Raw genomic sequence first — 20409 nt, forward strand, 5'->3', positions numbered from 1 at the left:
CGCATGCCCTGACCTGAATGTGTCGGTTCCAGTGTTTTTATGTTCTATCTAAAAATGAGGCCTTCACATTAACAAAATTTAAACAACAAACCCAAACTATGCAAACAGCCTCCAAATCCTTCCATCTCTACCTTCATTTTCCTGTACATCCGGCGTATCTAAGAGGGCAAAACTAAACTTGAAACAGCTCCTTTGTACAGGGGTAAAACAAAACTGGCATCGGGCATTACAGTATGCTAGAACAATAATGTTTTCACTGCTTCCCAGAAAGACAGGAAATCCTTCAACGTCCATGGGAAGATGGTTCCAGGAATTTGGGCCTTTATAACAGAAGGCTCTATTCCTTGTGTGTTGTAACTTAAATCACTTTAACTAGCAGCTGCTCTAACAGCGCACTTTCAGCTGGCCACAAATATCTAGGCTGCTAATTTGCAGACAGCCTTTCCACAAAAGACTATGAAAACGAATATCTTGAAAACTACACAGAACACAACTGGAAGTTGATGAAAGGTTTTCAGTGTTGGGGTGATATGATCCCAAAGCTTTTGACCCTTAAGGAACCTTGTTCTGAACAATTTCCCATCTCTATAGTACAACTGTAAGTAGATCCACATATAGCATGTAACAATAGGCCTTTTTTTTTCTTCAAAATCACATGAGAACATTACAGCATCAGCAGACAGATATTTGCAAATGTGTCTAATATAAATTTATTTATTTTATTATTTTTTTTTTTTAAATCTTTATTGATTTTCAAACTTTGACAGTGCAATACAATTAATTGAACATAAAACACTGCATAAAACGCACTATTAATTACGTAAGTAATACATAAAACAATCATTTTCTCCCACCCTCCTCCCAATTATTAATACAATAAGACATATTATGTGACTACAATATTATAATTAAGTAATTTTTAATCCTCAAAATACAATTCCCACCCACCCTGGAAATTTATTTATTTTAAATATTTATATCCCGCAAATTCAACAATGCTAAGCGGATTCCAAAAGTACATACATAATCAAAACAAGACAAAATCACAAAAAATACAAAATCTATATAATAAAGGCTAAAAAAAACCCCCATAATTTAAAACATCATAAAAACTGGATAAATACAGTATATGAGTATATGTGTGTACAGTTGTATTTAATTTTCTTTCTTGTTTTAATAAATCTTTTTTATTGGTAGACATTGGCAGAACCTGATGCTACAAATGGCTCAGTGGGAACAGACTGGATTTTCCCATAGTGGGAGAGAGAACTTGCCAAGCTTATTGTTTGTCATGGAGAAAATATGCCTCATTGACAACTGGAGCAAGGGGTTGTAGATTTGGGGAGGGGGGGAGGGAGGTTTCAACTTTCAAATTTATTAAGTATTTGATTAATCGCTTACTCAAATATCTAAGCGATGAACAAATCTTTCAATTTACAGATAATAGAGGGGTTATCAAAGACAGATGGACACTGAACAAAACATATTAAATTAACGACTAACAGAATAAACAGAAAAGGAAAACAGGGAAAGGCGAGATAATGAAATACAATAATAATGATAGAAAGAAGGACGATTATGGTTAAAAAAAAAAACCAATAGGAGGGAAATAAAAGAAGTAGCCTTATGAAAATAAGCAAAAATAGGCTGGGACTCCTAAATATCATAAGTGTCTTTGACGTTGGGGTTATATGTCTTCTTTTACAAAGGCGCGCTAGCGGTTGCGCTGCACTAACGGCCCCGAAGCCCATAGAGATTTAAAGGGCTTCGGGGCTGTTGTCGCGTGGCAGCTGCGAGCGCAGCTTTGTAAAAGAGGCCGATAGTTTCTTTATTCTGGTACACAGGGTGCCTTTTCAACCGTTCTGCTCTGCAGGATCACTGCTGTGTTTTCTGTGTGCGTGGAAGATATTTCCTCACTAATGATACCTTGTTCGTACTTTCGCATTCTCTGTGTGCTCCTTTGGGGGGGCCACCATTATAGATACACTGAGGGCTCCTTTTACAAAGGGGTGCTAGAGGTTTTAGCGCGCGCTAGCCGCCACCACCTCCTCTTGAGCAAGTGGTAGTTTTTTGGCTGGCGCGCACCAATTCGATGCATGCGCTAAAAACGCTAGCGCACATTTGTAAACATGAGCCCTTAGTGGTGAAGAAGTGCTTTTTTTGCACTATGGAAATTAAAGACCATTAAAAAATATTTTGATCCTTTATCTTTTAGATCAGGGGTAGGGAACTCCGGTCCTCGAGAGCCGTATTTTAGTCGGGTTTTCAGGATTTCCCCAGTGAATATGCATTGAAAGCAGTGTTTGCAAATAGATCTCATGCATATTCATGGGGGAAATCCTGAAAACCCGACTGGAATACGGCTCTCAAGGACCGGAGTTCCCTACCCCTGTTTTAGATTATTGGTGCAGTCATTGGTTCTATCTATATTGGATTACTGCAATATCGTTTATTTGGCTGTACATTACATTACATTAGAGATTTCTATTCCGCCATTACCTTGCGGTTCAAGGCGGATTACAAAAGAAATAAAAAACAGAGGGTTACAATGGAAGAACATTTGTCCTTTCTGGAGAGGTAAAGAGTAGGCTATGTAGTTTCTGTGTGGCGGGAAAAGGGAGGGGGGGAAGGAAAATTAAGAACAGTACAGAACAGGGCTGTCCGTCTGATATTTGGGCTGAAGAAAAGCGATCATGTTAGCCCCTACTATAGACTGCTGCACTGGTTGCCCCCAAAATAAGATAGTCTCTTATATTTATTTGGGGCCCAAAAAAGGCACTAGTTCTTATTTTCAACACGGTACTTCTTCAAAGAGCGAACAATTGATTCATGTTTACCCATATTAAAGTCTGGATGATGGTATCTCACATCAAGTTTCAAGTTTCTTAAGTTTCAAGTTTCTTAGGATTTTATATACCGCCTATCAAGGTTATTACATTACATTACTGATTTCTATTCCGCCTCAACCTTGCAGTTCTGGGCGTATTACAAAAGAGACAACTGGACATTTCCAGGATAATTACAGAGAGAATTCTGGTCATTTCCAGGAGAAGTTACAAGAATAATTGAGTTGTATATTTCAAGAGCTACAAGATGCTGTACAAATAGGAAATAGTGCAGATCCGGTATATATAGCGTTAGGGAAGCAGTTGACATGCTTGAGGCTAAAGAGAAGGGAACTGGTGAAGGGGGGAGGAGGGGGGAGTTGCGTTGAGGGGGGTCCGGTCGGGGTTAAGCCATCTGTATAAATTTTTTGAATAGATGGGTTTTGATTTCTTTGCGAAAATATTTGTAGTCGTTTGTTGTTATCAGCAGGTTGGAGATAGTGTGGTCCAGTTTCGCTGCATGCATGCGTTATCTAAGCGGTTTTTACAATCAGGTACTCAAGCATTTTCCCTCTCTGTCCCGGTGGGCTCACAATCTATCTAATGTACAGTGGTGCCTCGCATAACGAACGCCTCGCACAGCGAACGCTGCGCACAACGAACTTCATGTCTTGCTTCCTACAACGAACTTCGTTTCACACAACGAAGTCGCCCGAGCTGCATCCTTCCGCGCAGGCACTGCGCTTAACTGCCCTCTCTCCGCCTGGCTCCCTGTGCAGTGGCGGACCGTCGGCTCGCAGGGGCCCGGCGCCTACTGCTGATGCGTTGGGGGGGGGGCGGAGCTACTCTCGCCGCTTCCCCGATGCTAGAAAAAAAAATAAAAATGAACAGTTAAGTCCCAGTTTTTGCCGCTGAGACTCTGCCCTCTCTCACTGTAAAATTAGACTCTACTTAGTCTGTCTTTAAATTTAAAAAATGTGTGTTGTTTTAAAAAACAATTATGTTTTTAGATGTATCTAAACAAAAAATTTATCTTTTTTTATGTCATCTTAGCATATTTTATGCTACAGAACGAATTATTTTTTTTAACATGTATTGTTATGGGAAAACGCGTTTCACATAACGAACTTTTCGCATAACAAACTTGCTCCTGGAACCAATTAAGTTCGTTGTGTGAGGCACCACTGTACCTGGGGCTATGGAGGATTAAGTGACTTGCCCAGGGTCACAAGGAGCAGCGCGGGGTTTGAACCCACAACCCCAGGGTGCTGAGGCTGTAGCTCCAACCACTGCGCCACACACATAGAAAATAGATTGTATTCTCCCTGTCACTCCCTTAAAGATCTTATGGACTTGCCTCAAGCATTCTTGAATTCAGATACTGTAGCTTTTGTTGGCCCCTACCTATCTTTTGTCTCAATTCGTGCTATACAGCCCTACGAGGATAACCCGAAATTGTAATTTATTTGCCTATCCAAAGATCAATGGTTGTAAATGCAGGTCCTTTTTGGATCGGACTTTCATGTTTCAAGCAAGTAAACAGCCGTCCTGGTTAGGTAATTACATCAATGGAGCCAGGTTGACCTATGGCGCATTTCGGAAAGAAATTAAGATTGTATTGTTTGATAGATTTATTTCCTAAACAGAAGTCATACTAATTACAATAATTTTACTCTGACTATTCTTAAGAAACATGTTGTACTTTTGCTATTTGTATTTTGAATTTCGCTGATTGTCCAGTTCTCTTCAGTGTAAACCGCCTAGAAATCTTCTGATTGTGGCGGTATAGAAGAATGAAGTTATGTTATGGAGGGAAATGTTTTTCTGTACTATTTTGTTTTGATGCCACGGCAATGGTTCATGCTTTACCTGTATATATAATCCTTGTTTTTCTTTCTATCCTAGGCTTATCCTGTGTATCTGGAGGAAGAACCTGCCACACTGAATTCCGGTGGCATGTGGGCCTGATGTGGATGCAAATATGGGTAAGTGGAACCTTTTTCTCATATATATTAATCATCGTAATTAATCAGAAAACTGCACAATACCCACATCAACATTATGCAAGAAGGATGTGAGGTACCAGTTCTTGAGAGATGGTTGGTTTCTTTTAACAAATTTTGCCACATGCATCACTGTGGTTGTCATTTTGTATTTTGATGTGCCTGGGTCAACTTTGCTATGTGGGGCATACATCTAGATAATTAAAGACACAACTATTTGAACACGGATATAATATAGAGCATAAGAGGGGAAGTTGACAATACAGAATGACACGGGGACAAATTTTTCCCCGTCCCCCGCAGGAACTCAATCTCCCCATCCCGTCCCCGAGAGTTTTGTCGCTGTCCCTTTTCCATTCCTGTCAGCTCTGTCTTAACCGCACAAGCCTCAAACACTTGTGATTTTAAAGTGTTTGAGGCTTGTGCGGATGAGGACAGAGCGTAAGCATTGGTGGAATGAGGCATTATGACATCACAATCTGAGCTCTAGAATGTTGCTACTTATGATTTTAAAGTGTTTGAGGCTTGTGCAGATAAGAAGAGAGCTTGCAGGAATGGGGCAGGGACAAGAAAAGAACTTGCAGGGACAGGATGAGAAAATGAATTCCCTCGGAGATGGGGAAAAATTTGTCCCCGTGTCATTCTCTAATTGACACTTTGACGCGTCATTTTGTAGTCAAAAACCCATTCATTTAAGGAATTCCGATGCACAGTGTTAGAACACCTTCCGATTACTCAGTGGAGGGATAATGTGAGGAGGAGACTGTGTCACCAATAAGAAAAGTGAATCTTCTATGTGGATATTATATGGATGAAGGGCCTTAATCAGAAGATAGAGTGGTGTACAATTCAAACTTTGATGAAATTGTATTGGCCTGTTGAACTGGAAGTAGAAGTATACTCAATGATTGATGGGGTCTTTAATTCTGATGGGCTTCTGCAGCCGTTGGTGCACAGATGAAAAACGGTTCTTCCCTGAAGCAGCCAAGACAGTTGGTGAAACAAAGTCCTTGTCGGATTTTATGTTTGCTGTCGTGACTCGATGGTTTATGAGGAACTTGGAAGTGATACGAAAGACCTTTGGAGACCGATTCACTCAATGTTGATGAAGATTTCAGAGTTGCAGGTCCCATATTGGATTCCTCAAAACTAACCCCTCCCCCCCTCCCCGTTTTACTAAACCGCGATAGCGGTTATCAGCGCAGGGAGCTACGGAGAATGCTCCGCACTGTTCCCGACACTCATAGAGTTCCTATGAGCGTCGGGTGCTGTGCGGAGCATTCAGGGCATCTCCCTGCGCTAATAACCGCTATTGCGGTTTAGTAAAAAGGGGGAGGGGAGGGTGTTAGAAAATTATTTTCTTTGATGAGGAACCCATTATTGGCTAAGTAACACTGAGAAAAAGCTGTATGGTTTGTTTTTTGTTTTTTCTTACCATTATATGGAATATTTTTACTAAGGTGTGTTAACCGATTAGCGAGCGCTATTCGATTTAGTGCGTGCTAAATGCTAACGCATGCATGTTAGTCTATGGACGCGTTAGCGTTTAGCGTGTGCTAATTCGATTAGCGCACACTGGTGTTCTTGGGTGCAATGCCTTCTAACCTTTTAAAAGTAAGGTTGTTGCGATCTGAGCCTTGGGCATTAGCGCTGCATTATTTTGACAGGTTTTCTACATCGGTGAGGCTTTTATTTTTTATTTTTTTTATTTTTTGGCAGGTTGTGGTTAGTGGAGGTCTGAAAAGTCCCCATTACCTTATGAGAAATGCTGTTCTAAGGGCCCATTTTAATTTTTCTGCCTGGAGCCCATTCAGTTCTAACTTGTCGCTGCTTATTTCCATATATGCAATACCACCTTTCTCTCTTACCACCCAAAGGAGATGGAAGACTCGTAGAAAATGTCTTCCACAGTAATATTTGTCCTGAAGAGTGGGGTAGTGGTGTGGCTCTGATCTCATCTCTTTCAAATAATTCTCACGTAGTTCATTCAAGTATTTGGGAGGGGGGGGGAACTCTTCTTTTGAAGCAAGCCCTACCATAATGTATCTCCCCTCCTTCCACTCTCCTCCCTTTTATTTTAACAGCGGGATCTGGATAGGCCCGACTATCCGCCCTCATATCCCCCACCTACCCTCATAACCAGGGGTCTCCAAAGTCCCTCCTTGAGGGCCGAATCCAGTCGGGTTTTCAGGATTTCCCCAATGAATAGGCATTGAAAGCACCTAGATCTCATGCATAGTCATTGGGGAAATCCTGAAATCCCGACTGGATTCGGCCCTCAAGGAGGGACTTTGGAGACCCCTGCTCATAACCTTCCTCCACCCCCTTATTATCACAAACACGCTACAATCAATATGATGGTAAAAATTAGCCGCAGCTCAGTTTATTAATCAACAACAGCTTTAATTAACAGCAAACCAAAGAGCTCCTCCCGAGCTACCAAAATATGCATTGTTTCAGTGCCCTTGACCCAGCAAGGGTCAGAGGGGTGGTATGACCCACATGCCCCTTTACCCGAGTCACCTGAACCACCAGGCACAGCTCCCCGCCAGCCCAACGCTCATCGCCGGATGAGCCCCATGACCCAGTAGCTCGGGAGATTCGCACCCCCAAGCTACCATCACCAGCCAAGACAAAGGGCATGCGGATGGGAAAAACCGCCCTGGAGGACCTTGGAAGGAGCCGAGTCCTCCCACCTGCTGCTCTTAACACCTCGCCTCCCCGCCCCTCACTACCTCCCCCAATCAGTTTAAACCAGTTATTCCTAACCTGCCCTTCAGCCAATCCTCTGCGCTAACTCCTTTCCCTCTTACCACCCCCCACCCCCCACCCTCCGGTCGATGGGCGGCAAGCGGGCCTTATCAGCCCCGTGTTATATTCCGCCCATCATCACAAGGTTTCGGGCTCCCATTTATTTTCAATCTCAATGTATTTATTAACTTACATATTTTCTCCTCCATTCATGTTCCCTTTGTATTTTATCTTTACTTTTAACTCTAGAGATGTTATAGCTTTAATTTTAATATTTTTCTTTCAAATTTAATTTTACTGTAAACTGTTTAGATACCTGTTTGATAAGTGATATATCAAAAATAAAGAAACTTGAAAAAAAACTTCATAGAAAACACCTTTTTGTTGTCACGTTGTAACTTCTCTTGGTGAGACAATTTTGCCTGAAAGTTGGCCCTTAGGTGTCTCTGATATGGGGAACCTCTGACTAAATCGACATAGTCTGCTGTGCCTTCTGTCAAAGTGTTGCTCTGTTGACCGTCATGGTGCATATGCGCTCAGACCTCCAAGCCTGCCTTTCCTGGATCTGCAGATCTCGTGCATCACAAGATAACATCAGCCTAGCCTGCTGGTCCTGGTGCCTCAGGTCACAGGAATATTTGATGCCGAGGAAGAGGATTGGAAAGTGAGTTCAGGTGGTCCAAAATATGTTCTGGAGGTCAGGGGAACAAGGAAAACCATGGGGGTTGGGCTTTGTTTCAAGTTTATGCCTTTCCAGCTAGTTTTGCTTCGATTCGTGGAGTATGTCTCTTGCAAACTGGTCACTAGTTTGTGGAGCACGTCCAGTTACAAGGTATCACCTGCAGCCTGCTTATTGATCTTTTGTTTTTTTTGAATGTTCCTAGGCAGCCGCATCCTACAGTGAAGCAAAGGCCGAGCTTGGGTCCCTGGATAGGCTTTGCAGTTTCTTTCTTCTTTCTTTGTGTATTATAATTAAATCCTCTGGACAACAAACATGAGAGAAAGAATGCTCCAGGATAAACTGTACAGAAATGGGCAAGGGATAGAAAATTGTATGTGTGTGTGTTCCTCAGTAATATCATATCAATATATTTGGAGGGGTATAATCGAAAGGGACGTCTAAGTCCGTTTTCATCTAAGTCGCAAGTTGTCCAAAGTAAAAAACAGCTCAGAACACATTTTCGAAAAATACCCCCAAATTTTTTTTTCGTTTCGAAAATCTTCTAAGTATACGTCCTGCCGATCTGATCGTCCAAGTCGCTAAATCGTCCATCTTTATACCACATTTCCGTCCAACTTTTTGTCCAAGTCAAAAACGCCTAGAACAAGCCCTGTTGGACGTGGGAGGGGTCTGCAAAGTGATGGACTGAACACCCAGATATGACACCTAAATAGTGGGGTACTTTACAGGGCACTGCTGTGAACTTCACAAAAAGGGTGCCGTGTCATCATCTCACTACAGCTCCCTTATAGGATACGGTGAGCCCCCCAAACCACCTTCAGAATCCCCTAGACCCACTTATCTACCACCCTAATAGCCCTTATGGCTGCAGGAGCCATTTATATGCCAGTAAAAAAGGGTTTTGGGGGTGTATAGGGGAGTGCACATGTTTCAGTATCAATGCAGTGATTACAGGGGCTTATGGGCATAGGGCCTCCTCTTTATGGGTCCCTAACCCACCCCCAAGACGGCTTAAGCCGCTTCTGTGCAGGACGACTAGGCTTTCCTATGCCAGGCTGCCAGGTGATGATGGTCTGGAGGCTGAATTGTAAAGGTGTGATTATGATTTTTATGAGGTTGGGGGGGGGTCGGTGATCACTGGGGTAGTGTGATCACTGGGGTAGTGTGTGGGGGTCTGTTTTATGTGTTTGCAGTGCTTATCTGGTGACTTTAGGTGGGTTTTTGTGACTTAGACCATGTTTTGTGACTTAGACCATGTTTTAAATGGTCTAAGTCACAATGTTCAAGTTCCGTCGATCCTGGCCTACTTATAGGGAATTCAGGAAATGCCTAAAAACACAATCTTAGTCCTCAACAAATGATCTTTACAATCTTAGTCCTCAACAAATGATGTTGGGCATGATAAAGAAGGGAATCACGAGTAGATCAGCGGATGTCATAATGCCGCTTTACAGAGCAATGGTCAGACCACACTTGGAGTACTGTATCCAACATTGGTCTCCCTACCTAAGGAAGGATATAACTCTGCTGGAGACGGTGCAGAGGCGAGCCACGAAGCTAGTAAAAGGTATGGAGAATTTGAGCTACGAAGAACGACTCGGAAAACTAGGATTGTTCACCCTCGAGAAAAGAAGACTGAGAGGGGATATGATAGAGACTTTTAAAATACTAAAAGGATTCGACAAAATAGAGCAAGAAACATCGTTATTCACATTGTCCAATGTGACACGGACAAGAGGTCATGAGCTGAAAATGAGCTGAAACTGAGGGGCGACAGGCCCAGGACAAATCTCAGGAAGTTCTGTTCACACAGCGAGTGGTGGAAGCTTGGAATGCTCTCCCGGAGGAGGTGGTGACGGAGACCACCATTCTTGGATTCAAAGGCAAGTTGGATGCACACCTTCTTGCAAATCACATTGAGGGACACGGGTTAACAAGGTCTTCATCAGGGAACACCTAGCTTAGCCTCCGCGTATGCGGGTCGCCGGACTTGATGGACCTAGGGTCTGATCCGGCGAAGGCATTTCTTATGTTCTTATGTTTAGAACTGTTATTCACTAACTCTGAACTATGTTTATTCCACACAATCTGTTATACCTTTTAATCATTGTAAACCGCATAGAACTTCACGGTCCTGCGGCATATAAACTGTTATTATTATTATTATTATAACTTTCGGTTATACATGCTGTATGACTAAGTCTAAGCCTGCCATTGTCCCACCCAACTCCCGCCCTCGACACTCCTCCTGAAACGCCCCGTTTAGCTTTGGTCGGTCAGCGGCACTATGAAGGCCTAGGTCGTTTAGAAATACGTCCAAAACCTGTTTTTATTATCGGCCGGTTTTTGGACGTTTTTCTCTTTCGATTATGAGCCCCATACTGTTTTAGGAACGCAAAGGATTACCCAACTCTACCTGTATAGGGGTATCATCACTTCCTTTCTTCTACTGGTTATGCCGCTCTCTATACATCCTTCTGGCTATGGCCACTGCCTTGTCACACTGTTTCTGCACCTTCAGATCCTTGGACACTATCACGCGAAGGTCCCTCTCCCCTTCAGTTCATATTAGCCTCTCGCCTCCCAGCACATATGGCTTCCTCGGATTTTTACTCCCCCAAATGCATCACTCTGCACTTCTTTGCACTGAATTTTAGTTGCCAGACCTTAGACCATTCTTCTAACTTTTCCAGATCCTTTTTCATGTTTTCCAATCTCCCTCTGGGGTGTCCACCCTGTTACAAATCTTGGTATCATCTGCAAAAAGGCAAACCTTACCTTCTAACCCTTTGGCAATGTCACTCATAAACTATATTAAACAGAATAGGCCCCAGCACCGATTCCCGAGGCACTCCACTACTCACCCTTCCTTCCTCCGAGTGAATTCCATTAACCACCACCCTCTGACATCTGCCCATTAACCAGTTTCTAATCCAGTTCTCAACTTTGGGCCCTAAATTCAGCCCTTCAGGTTTATTCAGGAGCTCCTGTGAGGAACCCTGTCAAAGGCTGAGATTCTGCTATACCAGAGATCACTTAACCAGCAGTATTTGCCACTGTTGTCTCAGGAGTAGGTGAAAAGAGAACACAGTAGACTTGATGGTCACCTTTGTATAAGCTGATATCTTATTAATTGTTTTTAAGTGCATGAGTGTGCCTAGAGACAGGAAATAATGGATGGATTCAGTGAAAGCTGTGGGAGTAGCAGGAAAGCCAGCAGAAGGAGAGGGACTATAATAATAATAATAACTTTATTCTTTTATACCTCCATAACCAAAAGTTCTAGGCAGTTTACACTAAAAAGAGCTGGACAATCAGCGAAATACAATAATACAGTAAAAAATACAAATATTTGTAAAATAGAATTTCAATAATAAAACTCACTAAGTAATAAATTTATCGAACAAAGTGGTCTTAATTAATTTCCGAAAACTGCAATAGGATAACATGCAGAATGAGTGTGCTGGGGTTGGTAAGCTACACAAAAATAAATTTTATGACCAGGTGAGGTTTAAAAATGAATATGAGGGAATTCTACGTGTGAAAAGAAAGTGGATGATTCAGCAGCTGGAATCATAGATTTGATAATTTATTAAGTGCATAAAACGCCACGTGGAATAAGTCCAAAATCCTTTGGTGCGGGGGTTCTTAACTTGGGGTCCAAAGCCTTCTAGATTTCAGGGGGGTCCATGAACCTGTATATGGGACAAAAATTACAACTTTATTTTCATAACTTCTAACTGAAATTTAACTTTTTTGTTCAATAGTGAAAATAATAAAATAGTTTACCGCACTGACCTCAAAAAATATTTCATTTCAATAAAGCTATCTAAAAAAAAATCGATATACCCTAAAAAAGTAAAGCACATACATTAGTAATAGATTAGGTTTTTTAAAAATATTTATGAACTGTGTTTGAGCATAATTGGTGTATGTATTACAATCTATATATATTTTACTAGACTCTGAAAGGGGTGCATGGCGCAAAAAGATGAAGAACCTGTGCTTTAGATAACCTTAAAAAAACCTATGGGCCCCTTTTATTAAGCTGCGCTAGAGGCTTTTTAGCTCAGGCTGGTGCAGTAAATGCTTCAACGCTCCTAGAATTTTTGTGAGCGTCAGAGCACTTACCTCGACAGCCCACGCTAAAAACCTCTAGCTTGATAAAAGGGGGGTATGTTTGTAGAGGAATCTATATTTTTCTATATATAGCTGTCTGCAGTAGAATGGCTTGCTGTTCAGAGAAGGGGTTCTCAGCCCAGCCCTCAGGACAAACCCTGTTGCTCTGATCTTCATTCGGATCAATCTCATGCACAATCGCTGTGTGCCCTGACAACCAGAATGGCTGAGTCGAGAACCGCCGAGTCAGAGAACCAGAGAAAACAAGTCTGATTTGTCTTGTGACCGTAGGAGATCAAGTGATTGCCTAGTGCTACTGCATCTCTTTCGTAGTGCTACAGGTTTGTTGTAGCAGGGACTTATTTACGTGCATTTGTAATACATAATTCTGTAAGCCATCTGGATCATCATTTGAAAAGGTGGCTTACAAATCCCCCCAATTATTATGTCTGTAAATGTGTTTATACACACATGCCATTGTAGACAGGAATTGTGAACTCATCCTGTTTGTATGGGCTCTTCCTGCTGCTGTCGGAGTGCCTCAGAGATGGAGGGGGTCTGTTAGAACGTAAAGAGCACCTAACTTGTGGTGACCTTGGATCAGGAATAGGGATGAAGTGTGAATACATTTACAGCAAAAGTGCAAGTTAAACACTGTCAAATATCAGTGTATGTTATCCATAGTGTTGCCTTATTTTTTTCTCTGATTCCTTGGAATCCTTTCTTATTTTTTGGGTTCTAACACACTTTAATTATTAAGATATTATGTTTTACTTTGGACTATTGTGGCCACACTTTCAGTCCTTTGCAATGTTCTCCATGATCCTGCTTTCCAGCTGTTTTACTGGACTCAGATACTTTCCATGGAGCGCTGTGATAGATCTGCTGATAATCAGCACAGGAGCACACACCCCCCTCACTAAATTAGACTGAAAACGGAAAGCATAGCTAGGCAGGTGAAACTGTCAATTTTGGGGACTTTTGGGTATAAAATAAACAAAACTTAATTGGTTGTATGTGTGTTTGTGTCAAGCGGTGTTTAGATGGTGATTCTAGCTGTGATGAATTAATACCGGTACATGGCAGACTTGCACGGTCTGTGTCCTGTATATGGCAATTCAATTTAGGACAGGCTGGAGAGGGCTTTGATGAAAACTCCAGTAATTTGGAATGCGAGGACAGTGCTGGGCAGACTTTTACAGTCTCTGGCCCAGACAAAGAGGGTTTGGATAGACTGGAGTGAACTTTGACGGCAGCTCCGGTAGTTGGAACCTAAGTAGAGTTGCCTGGCAGACTTCTCCACAGTCTATGTCCCAGAAATGCCAAAGAGACAATTTATAAAATCCAAACAAAAGAGAAAGTCTTGCCTTACCGGGGTAAACAAACGAAGAAAAGGCACGAGTGATGTCCTAATGACCAAACAATATTTATTTATTCTTTAAAACACATTTCGTCCGAACTAGGATCCAAGTTTCGGCATGTGGATATGCCTTCATCAGCGGACACTGAGTTTTAATGCATAGGATCAAAAAGCTCAAAATCTGGCCTTGAGCTTTGTCAGGAGTAGAGGTCTGCACGGGAATGAGGATCGTGGGAATCCCCCCTAACCCTCTGGCCCACGGGACTCCCACGGGGATGGAAGGCTTTGGAAGCAGGGTTCGTCCATATAATATAATGGACACGTCAGCCTTAGTAAAAGAGGGGTTTATAAATTAATTACCTGAACAAAAAAACAATAAAAGGGTTCCACCAAAGAGATTCCACAAGGAAAACAGCAGCGCAAACACAAAAGAAACTGTGGAATTGATGATCCTGTCAGAAGTAATTGCTGCTTTTTATGGGGACGGGCGGGGATGGAGGTAATTCCTTGCGGGGATGGGTGGGGACAGAGAGGATCCTGATGGGGACGGGTGGGGATGGAGAGGATCCTGGCGGGGACGGGTGGGGACGGAGAGGATTCTGGCGGGGATGGGTGGGAATGGGTGGGATTTCTGTCCCTGCGCAACTCTCTAGTCAGGAGTTGAGCACCAGAGCTTGAAATTTGTTTTAACAACCAAACGGTTGCGTTCTAAAGGTACATAAAAAAAAAAAATAAAGTTACCTCTCTTAAAAAGAATATTTAGACTGGCTCGCAATAAACCAGTGCAGTGAAATTCTCTGGCTCACCGTTGCAGAGGGCTTCACTGAGTTTGATCCTGGGCAGGAAAGAGACAATTTAATCATGAATTAACAAGTGTGGCTGTTGGACAAACTGTTTGGGGACTGTTCAGGACTTTATCTGCCGTCATTTGCTACGTTACAAAAGTGTGCTAAGCAGTTAGGGGCTGATTCTATAAACAGCGCCGAAGAGAAAGGAGCGACGTAGTGGCCAGAGCAATAGTCTCAGCGCCCTGAAGTGGTGGGTTCAAATCCTGTGCTGGTTAATCAAATTCAATAAACCTAAAACCATTGAATATTAAATTTGAATTTTTGAGATCTGGACTATTGATGACTGACAGTTTATGTGACTGTAGTGGTAAATTATGCACAAGAAGTTGGCTCAACACATATTTTTTGGTTGTGTTTTTCACTGATGGTTACATTTTGGCACACATGTGGAGCCCATTGATGTTTTGATGACTTAGTAGCGCTAACATAGGCCTAAAGAGGAATTCGGCGTTATTGAAAATAGCTCCAATACTTTGTAAATGTCCCAGTCACCTGAGGGCCCTTCCCCCCCACATGAGTTGTCTGCGTGTGGGGGAGGGGTGTAACTCGGTGTTTCCCATCTTCTCCAAGCCCCCATATGTTGAACAACCGACCTCCAAATTGCAGAGATTTTGAGATGGACATTTTATTTTTAAAACGGTTAACTAACTTAGCAGCATACATAACAAACAAGGGTCATTAGAAATGGCATAAAGAACAAGACAGTTCACACGATCAGTTATATTTCACTCCCATGTGAACTGTGTGACCTTCTCGACAGATGGTGGTGGTTATAAACGAGTAAAAATGAACGAGACTTACAGATCGGGCTTATTTATAAAGGTAAGAACATAAGAATTGCCGCTACTGGGTCAGACCAGTGGTCCATCGTGCCCAGAAGTCTGCTCAGGTGGTGGCCTTCTGGTCAAAGACTCCGGAAGAGCGTTCCAGTTTTCTACCACCCTCTGGGTGAAGAACTTCCTTACATTTGTACGAAATCTATCCCCTTTTAACTTTAGAGAGTGCCCTCTCGTTCTCCCTACCTTAGAGAGGGTGAACAATCTGTCTCTATCAACTAAGTCTATTCCCTTCAGTATTTTGAATGTTTTGATCATGTCCCCTCTCAGTCTCCTCTTTTCAAGGGAGAAGAGGCCCAGTTTCTGTAATCTCTCGCTGTACGGCAACTCCTCCAGCCCCTTAACCATTTTAGTCGCTCTTCTCTGAACCCTTTCAAGTAGTACCGTGTCCTTCTTCATGTACGGTGACCAGTGCTGGACGCAGTACTCCAGGTGAGGGCACACCATGGCCCGGTACAGCGGCATGATAACCTTCTCCGATCTGTTCGTGATCACCTTCTTAATCATTCCAAGCATTCTGTTGGCCCTTTTTGCCGCCACCGCACATTGCGCGGATGGCTTCATCAACTTGTAGGAAAAAAAGTTCTTCAGAAGGGGTAACTTCTTTTCTGTTTGTTTATTTATTTAAAAAAAAAAAAAAAAAGCCCAATGAACCAAGTTAGCTTTTTATACACATACCAAATGAAAACTAGAAATAAATAACACATAGGGGTTCTTTTACTAAGGCACGCTAGTGCGTCTTAGCACGCGCTAAATGCTAACTCGTGGCAACGCATCCATAGCCACGCGTTAGCATTTAGCGCACGCTAAGACGCAGTAGCGCACCTTAGTAAAAGGACCCCATAGTAATAATGCAGAAGTGCAAACTGTCTTCAGAATACATTTCCCCCTCCCCATTTGCGGTTTCGACACTCACGGTTTCACATATTCACAATTTTTTTTTTTTTTGGAGGGGGGAACACCATAGTTTTGGACGTTCACGCCTCCCTCCAGCCTTCCTCCCGGCATCCCAGCCTTACCTGGTGGTCTAGCGGGCTTTCGGGGAAGGAGCGATCTTCCTACGCTCCTTCTCCATGTAGATCGCCAATAGGAAATGGCTGCCATGAGCTCCCGTCGTAGTCTCGAGAGACTATGGGAACTCACGGCAGTCATTTCCTATTGGCGATCTACACGGGGCAGGAGCATAGGAAGATCCCTCCTGCCCCGAAAGCCCGCTAGACCACCAGGTAAGGCCGGGATGCCGGGAGGGAGGCGGGGGAGGGTCAGAGCCGGACCAGAAGTTTATTCGCAGTTTTTCTCCATTCGCGGTACAGCTCTGCCCCTATCTGCTGCGAGTACCGAGGGAGAAGTGTATGTAAAAAAAAAATGCAGCCACAGCCACTTACCCCCTCTTCTACAAAGCCGTGCTAGTGGCTGCCCCGCGGTATTGGCCCCGAAGCCCATAGAGATATAAAGGGCTTTGGGTCCGTTACCGCGCGGCAGCTGCAAGTGTAGCTTTGTAGAAGAGGGGGTTAAAGTATGGCCTGTTACCTCTTTTAGCATTCTATGCTTAGGAAATTTGGAAAATTAGCAGTTAGCGTGATTTGTGATATTTCCTGTTCATGTCTAACAAACTCTGAACAAAAAACCCAAACACCCAAAAAAAACAGGGAGGGGTTATAAATCGATGTCTCCTTAGAGAAACCTGCCCTTCGTCTCTTCTTTTTACCTTATATGTGTGAAAACAAATGAATGAAAAAAGATCAAAGTAATTGTGAAACCTGGAAGGAATTCAGTTTTTCGGTGGACCTGACCAACCCAGAGTCCGTCGGGCAATCGTCTGCGATATTAACACCAAGGATATCGTGGTACAACAAACACCAGTTCTGGCAGTTGTACTGTCCCAAAATATTGACATTCTAATCACAACATAGAAAACTGAAATGACTTTTTCTACATTTTGTGGACCGGTCATTTTTCTAATGTCATTCCCAGTCTCTTACTGTTTCTCTGAAGCTTGGAGGATCCCACCCCCAGAGTCACAGCAAGAAGAGCTTAGTAGGCTCAACCTATTGTCCCCAGAGCAGCAACAAGAGGAGTCAGTAGGAAAAAAGAGGTATTGATGCCCCTGTATAAGACTTTGGTGACACCTCATTTAGAATATTGTGTACAATTCTGGAGGCTGCACCTTCAAAAAGATATAAAAAGGATGGAGTCGGTCCATAGGAAGGCTACTAAAATGGTATGTGGTCTTCATCATAAGGCGTATGGGGACAGACTTAAAGAGCTCAATATGTATACTCTGGAGGAAAGGCGGGCGAGGGGAGATATGATAGAGACGTTTAAGTAACTATGTGGCATACATGCACATGAGTCGAGTCTCTTTCATTTGAAAGGAAGCTGTGTTATCCCAGGACAAGCAGGCAGCATATTCTTAATGCATGGGTGACATCACCGACGGAGCCCCGGTACGGACACTTTTAACTAGAAAGTTCTAGTTGGCCGCACCGCGCATGCGCGAGTGCCTTCCCGCCCGACGGAGGAGTGCGTGGTCCCCAGTTTCTTTGTTTCCGCGGAGCGAAGAAGACGCATGTGTTTTCAACGGCCATTGAAAAACTAGTTTCTGCCTTCCCGCTCGCGTAAATTTTCGTTTTTCTTCTATTTTTCCCTACGGATTACTTTACTTTTATTTAAAAAAAAAAAAAAAAACTCGTCGAGTTTTCTTCATTTTTTCAGGCCGGCCCCGGCGGGGCCTGTTACCACCATACAGGCCTCCGGCTTCGATTTTGCGGAGGCCGTGTTTCCCTTCATGCCCTCTCAACCGGGCTTTAAGAAGTGCCAGCGGTGTGCACGCCCGATCTCTCTCACCGACCCGCACAATTGGTGCCTGCAGTGCTTGGGTCCGGAGCATTGGGCTGACACCTGCACCCGCTGTGCTACTCTTAAAAAGCGTCAGCCTATCGGAGGACACCTCTAACTTTTCCTCAGCCGTTGGGAAGTCATCACATCAGACTCATGTGGGTCCTCAACATCATTCGCCACGGCTACCCTCTCAACTTTCAGACTCTTCCACCAGACAGTCCTCCAAGAGAGTCTGCTTTCCACTCCTCCCAATCCTCCCTCCTCCTTAGGGAGGTCCACTCTCTCCTTCTTCTCAACGCCATCGAAGAAGTACCCTGGGGAACAGGCGTTGCATGCGCTGGACTGTAAGCGTGCCCTTGCATACTACCTTGACCGTACCAGGGCTCACTGCTCGTCTCCTCAGCTCTTTCTGACCTTCGACCCTAACCGTCTAGGTCGTCCTGTCTCTAAACGGACGCTTTCCAACTGGCTTGCTGCCTGCATTGCGTTCTGTTATGCTCGGGCCGGTCTCTCACTGGAAGGTGCTGTCACGGCCCACAGGGTCAGAGCTATGGCTGCTTCTGTGGCTTTCCTCCGTTCCACGCCCATCGAGGAAATCTGCAAGGCTGCCACTTGGTCCTCAGTTCACACGTTCACTACTCACTACTGTCTGGATGCCTTCTCCAGACGGGATGGACACTTTGGCCAATCTGTGTTACATAATTTATTTTCCTAATGGCCAACCATCCCTCCTCCCTCTCTGTTCGCTTAGAGGTCACCCATACGTTAAGAATATGCTGCCTGCTTGTCCTGGGATAAAGCACCGTTACTTACCGTAACAGGTGTTATCCAGGACAGCAGGCAGATATTCTTACGTCCCACCCACCTCCCCGGGTTGGCTTCTTAGCTGGCTTACCTTAACTGGGGACCACGCACTCCTCCGTCGGGCGGGAAGGCACTCGCACATGCGCGGTGCAGCCAACTAGAACTTTCCAGTTAAAAGTGTCCGTACCGGGGCTCCATCGGTGACATCACCCATGCGTTAAGAATATCTGCCTGCTGTCCCTGGATAACACCTGTTACGGTAAGTAACTGTGCTGAATGAGAGGGCATAGAATGAAGTTAAGAGGTGATAGGCTCAGGAATAATCTAAGGAAATACTTTTTTACAGAAAGGGTGGTAGATGCTTGGAACAGTCACCTGGAAGAAGTGGTGGAGACAGAGACTGTGTCTCAATACAAGAAGGCATGAGATAGGCATCTGGGATCTCATAGAGAGAGGAAGAGATAATGGTTACTGCAGATGGGCAAACTAGATGGGCCATTTGGCCTTTATCTGCTATCATGTTTCTATGTTTCTCTATATATTGTGCCCTTAAACCCCTGTGTTTGACAAAATCCAACTACATGTACTCTCCATGGTCTTCCCCTTACTTAAGTGGGTTGCAGAGTTACCTTGGGAAAGCAGGATTCCTTCTGTATTACCCCCACTTTGAGGGGAAATATCCCCTCCTCTAGACAGGCTGGGACCCAGAAAGAGGAGAAGGGGTAGCTCAAAGGATATGTCAGTATTTGATTTTACTATTGGCGAACAAGGGTTTGCTGAATCAACAAGAAGGGGTTACCTAGCAACACAGAAGCCACAGGGGTCAGAGCAGTGTGTCACAAACCTTTTAAGGTACAGCATACTGATCTCGTGGCTGGAGGGCACCCGGAAATGTGCAAATGCCATGTGCATGCATGACATCATTACATCGACGTGTGTGCATGCGCAGATGACCTCTAGGCATGGCTCTGAGCCTTCTATTACTTCCAGTGTGGGGGGGGGGGGGGTACTGCAAAAGGAGAGGTGAGGAGGAGTAAGCAGTCAGCCAGCGCCTCTCTTCTTTGCCAGCATCTCATGGCACACCTGGAATCTGCCACCGCGCACAGTTTGCAATACACTGGGTTAGAGAATTCTTGACTCTCACATTCCTAGGGGGGCAGGAACCTTCCTGAAAGGCGTAGAGTCCTTGAACTGGTTAAAATCCAGGGTCATACACCGGGAGTTTGTCTGAGGCAGAGGTTGAGGAAGGGAACAAAGGACGCTTCAGTTCCTCTTTCCTGGTTTTGGGAGGGAAAGAGTAAGCAGAACCCTTTGGGAAGCATACCGGAGTACAGCCAGGT

General features: G+C 43.9%; 1 protein-coding gene across 1 annotated transcript in view; it reads left to right on the plus strand.

Moving 5' to 3' along the window:
* LOC117354355 (mitogen-activated protein kinase kinase kinase 3-like) overlaps nucleotides 1-20409 on the plus strand; it is a 276906-nt gene that overhangs the window by 102736 nt on the left and 153761 nt on the right. The window contains exon 2 of the mRNA XM_033931730.1: nucleotides 4731-4810. Within this exon, the coding sequence (XP_033787621.1) occupies nucleotides 4807-4810 (4 nt within the window). The 5' untranslated portion in view covers nucleotides 4731-4806. The remainder of the gene's footprint in view (nucleotides 1-4730; nucleotides 4811-20409) is intronic.

Source organism: Geotrypetes seraphini, chromosome 2 (assembly GCF_902459505.1).
Source record: "Geotrypetes seraphini chromosome 2, aGeoSer1.1, whole genome shotgun sequence".
Classification (NCBI taxonomy): Eukaryota; Metazoa; Chordata; class Amphibia; order Gymnophiona; family Dermophiidae; genus Geotrypetes; species Geotrypetes seraphini.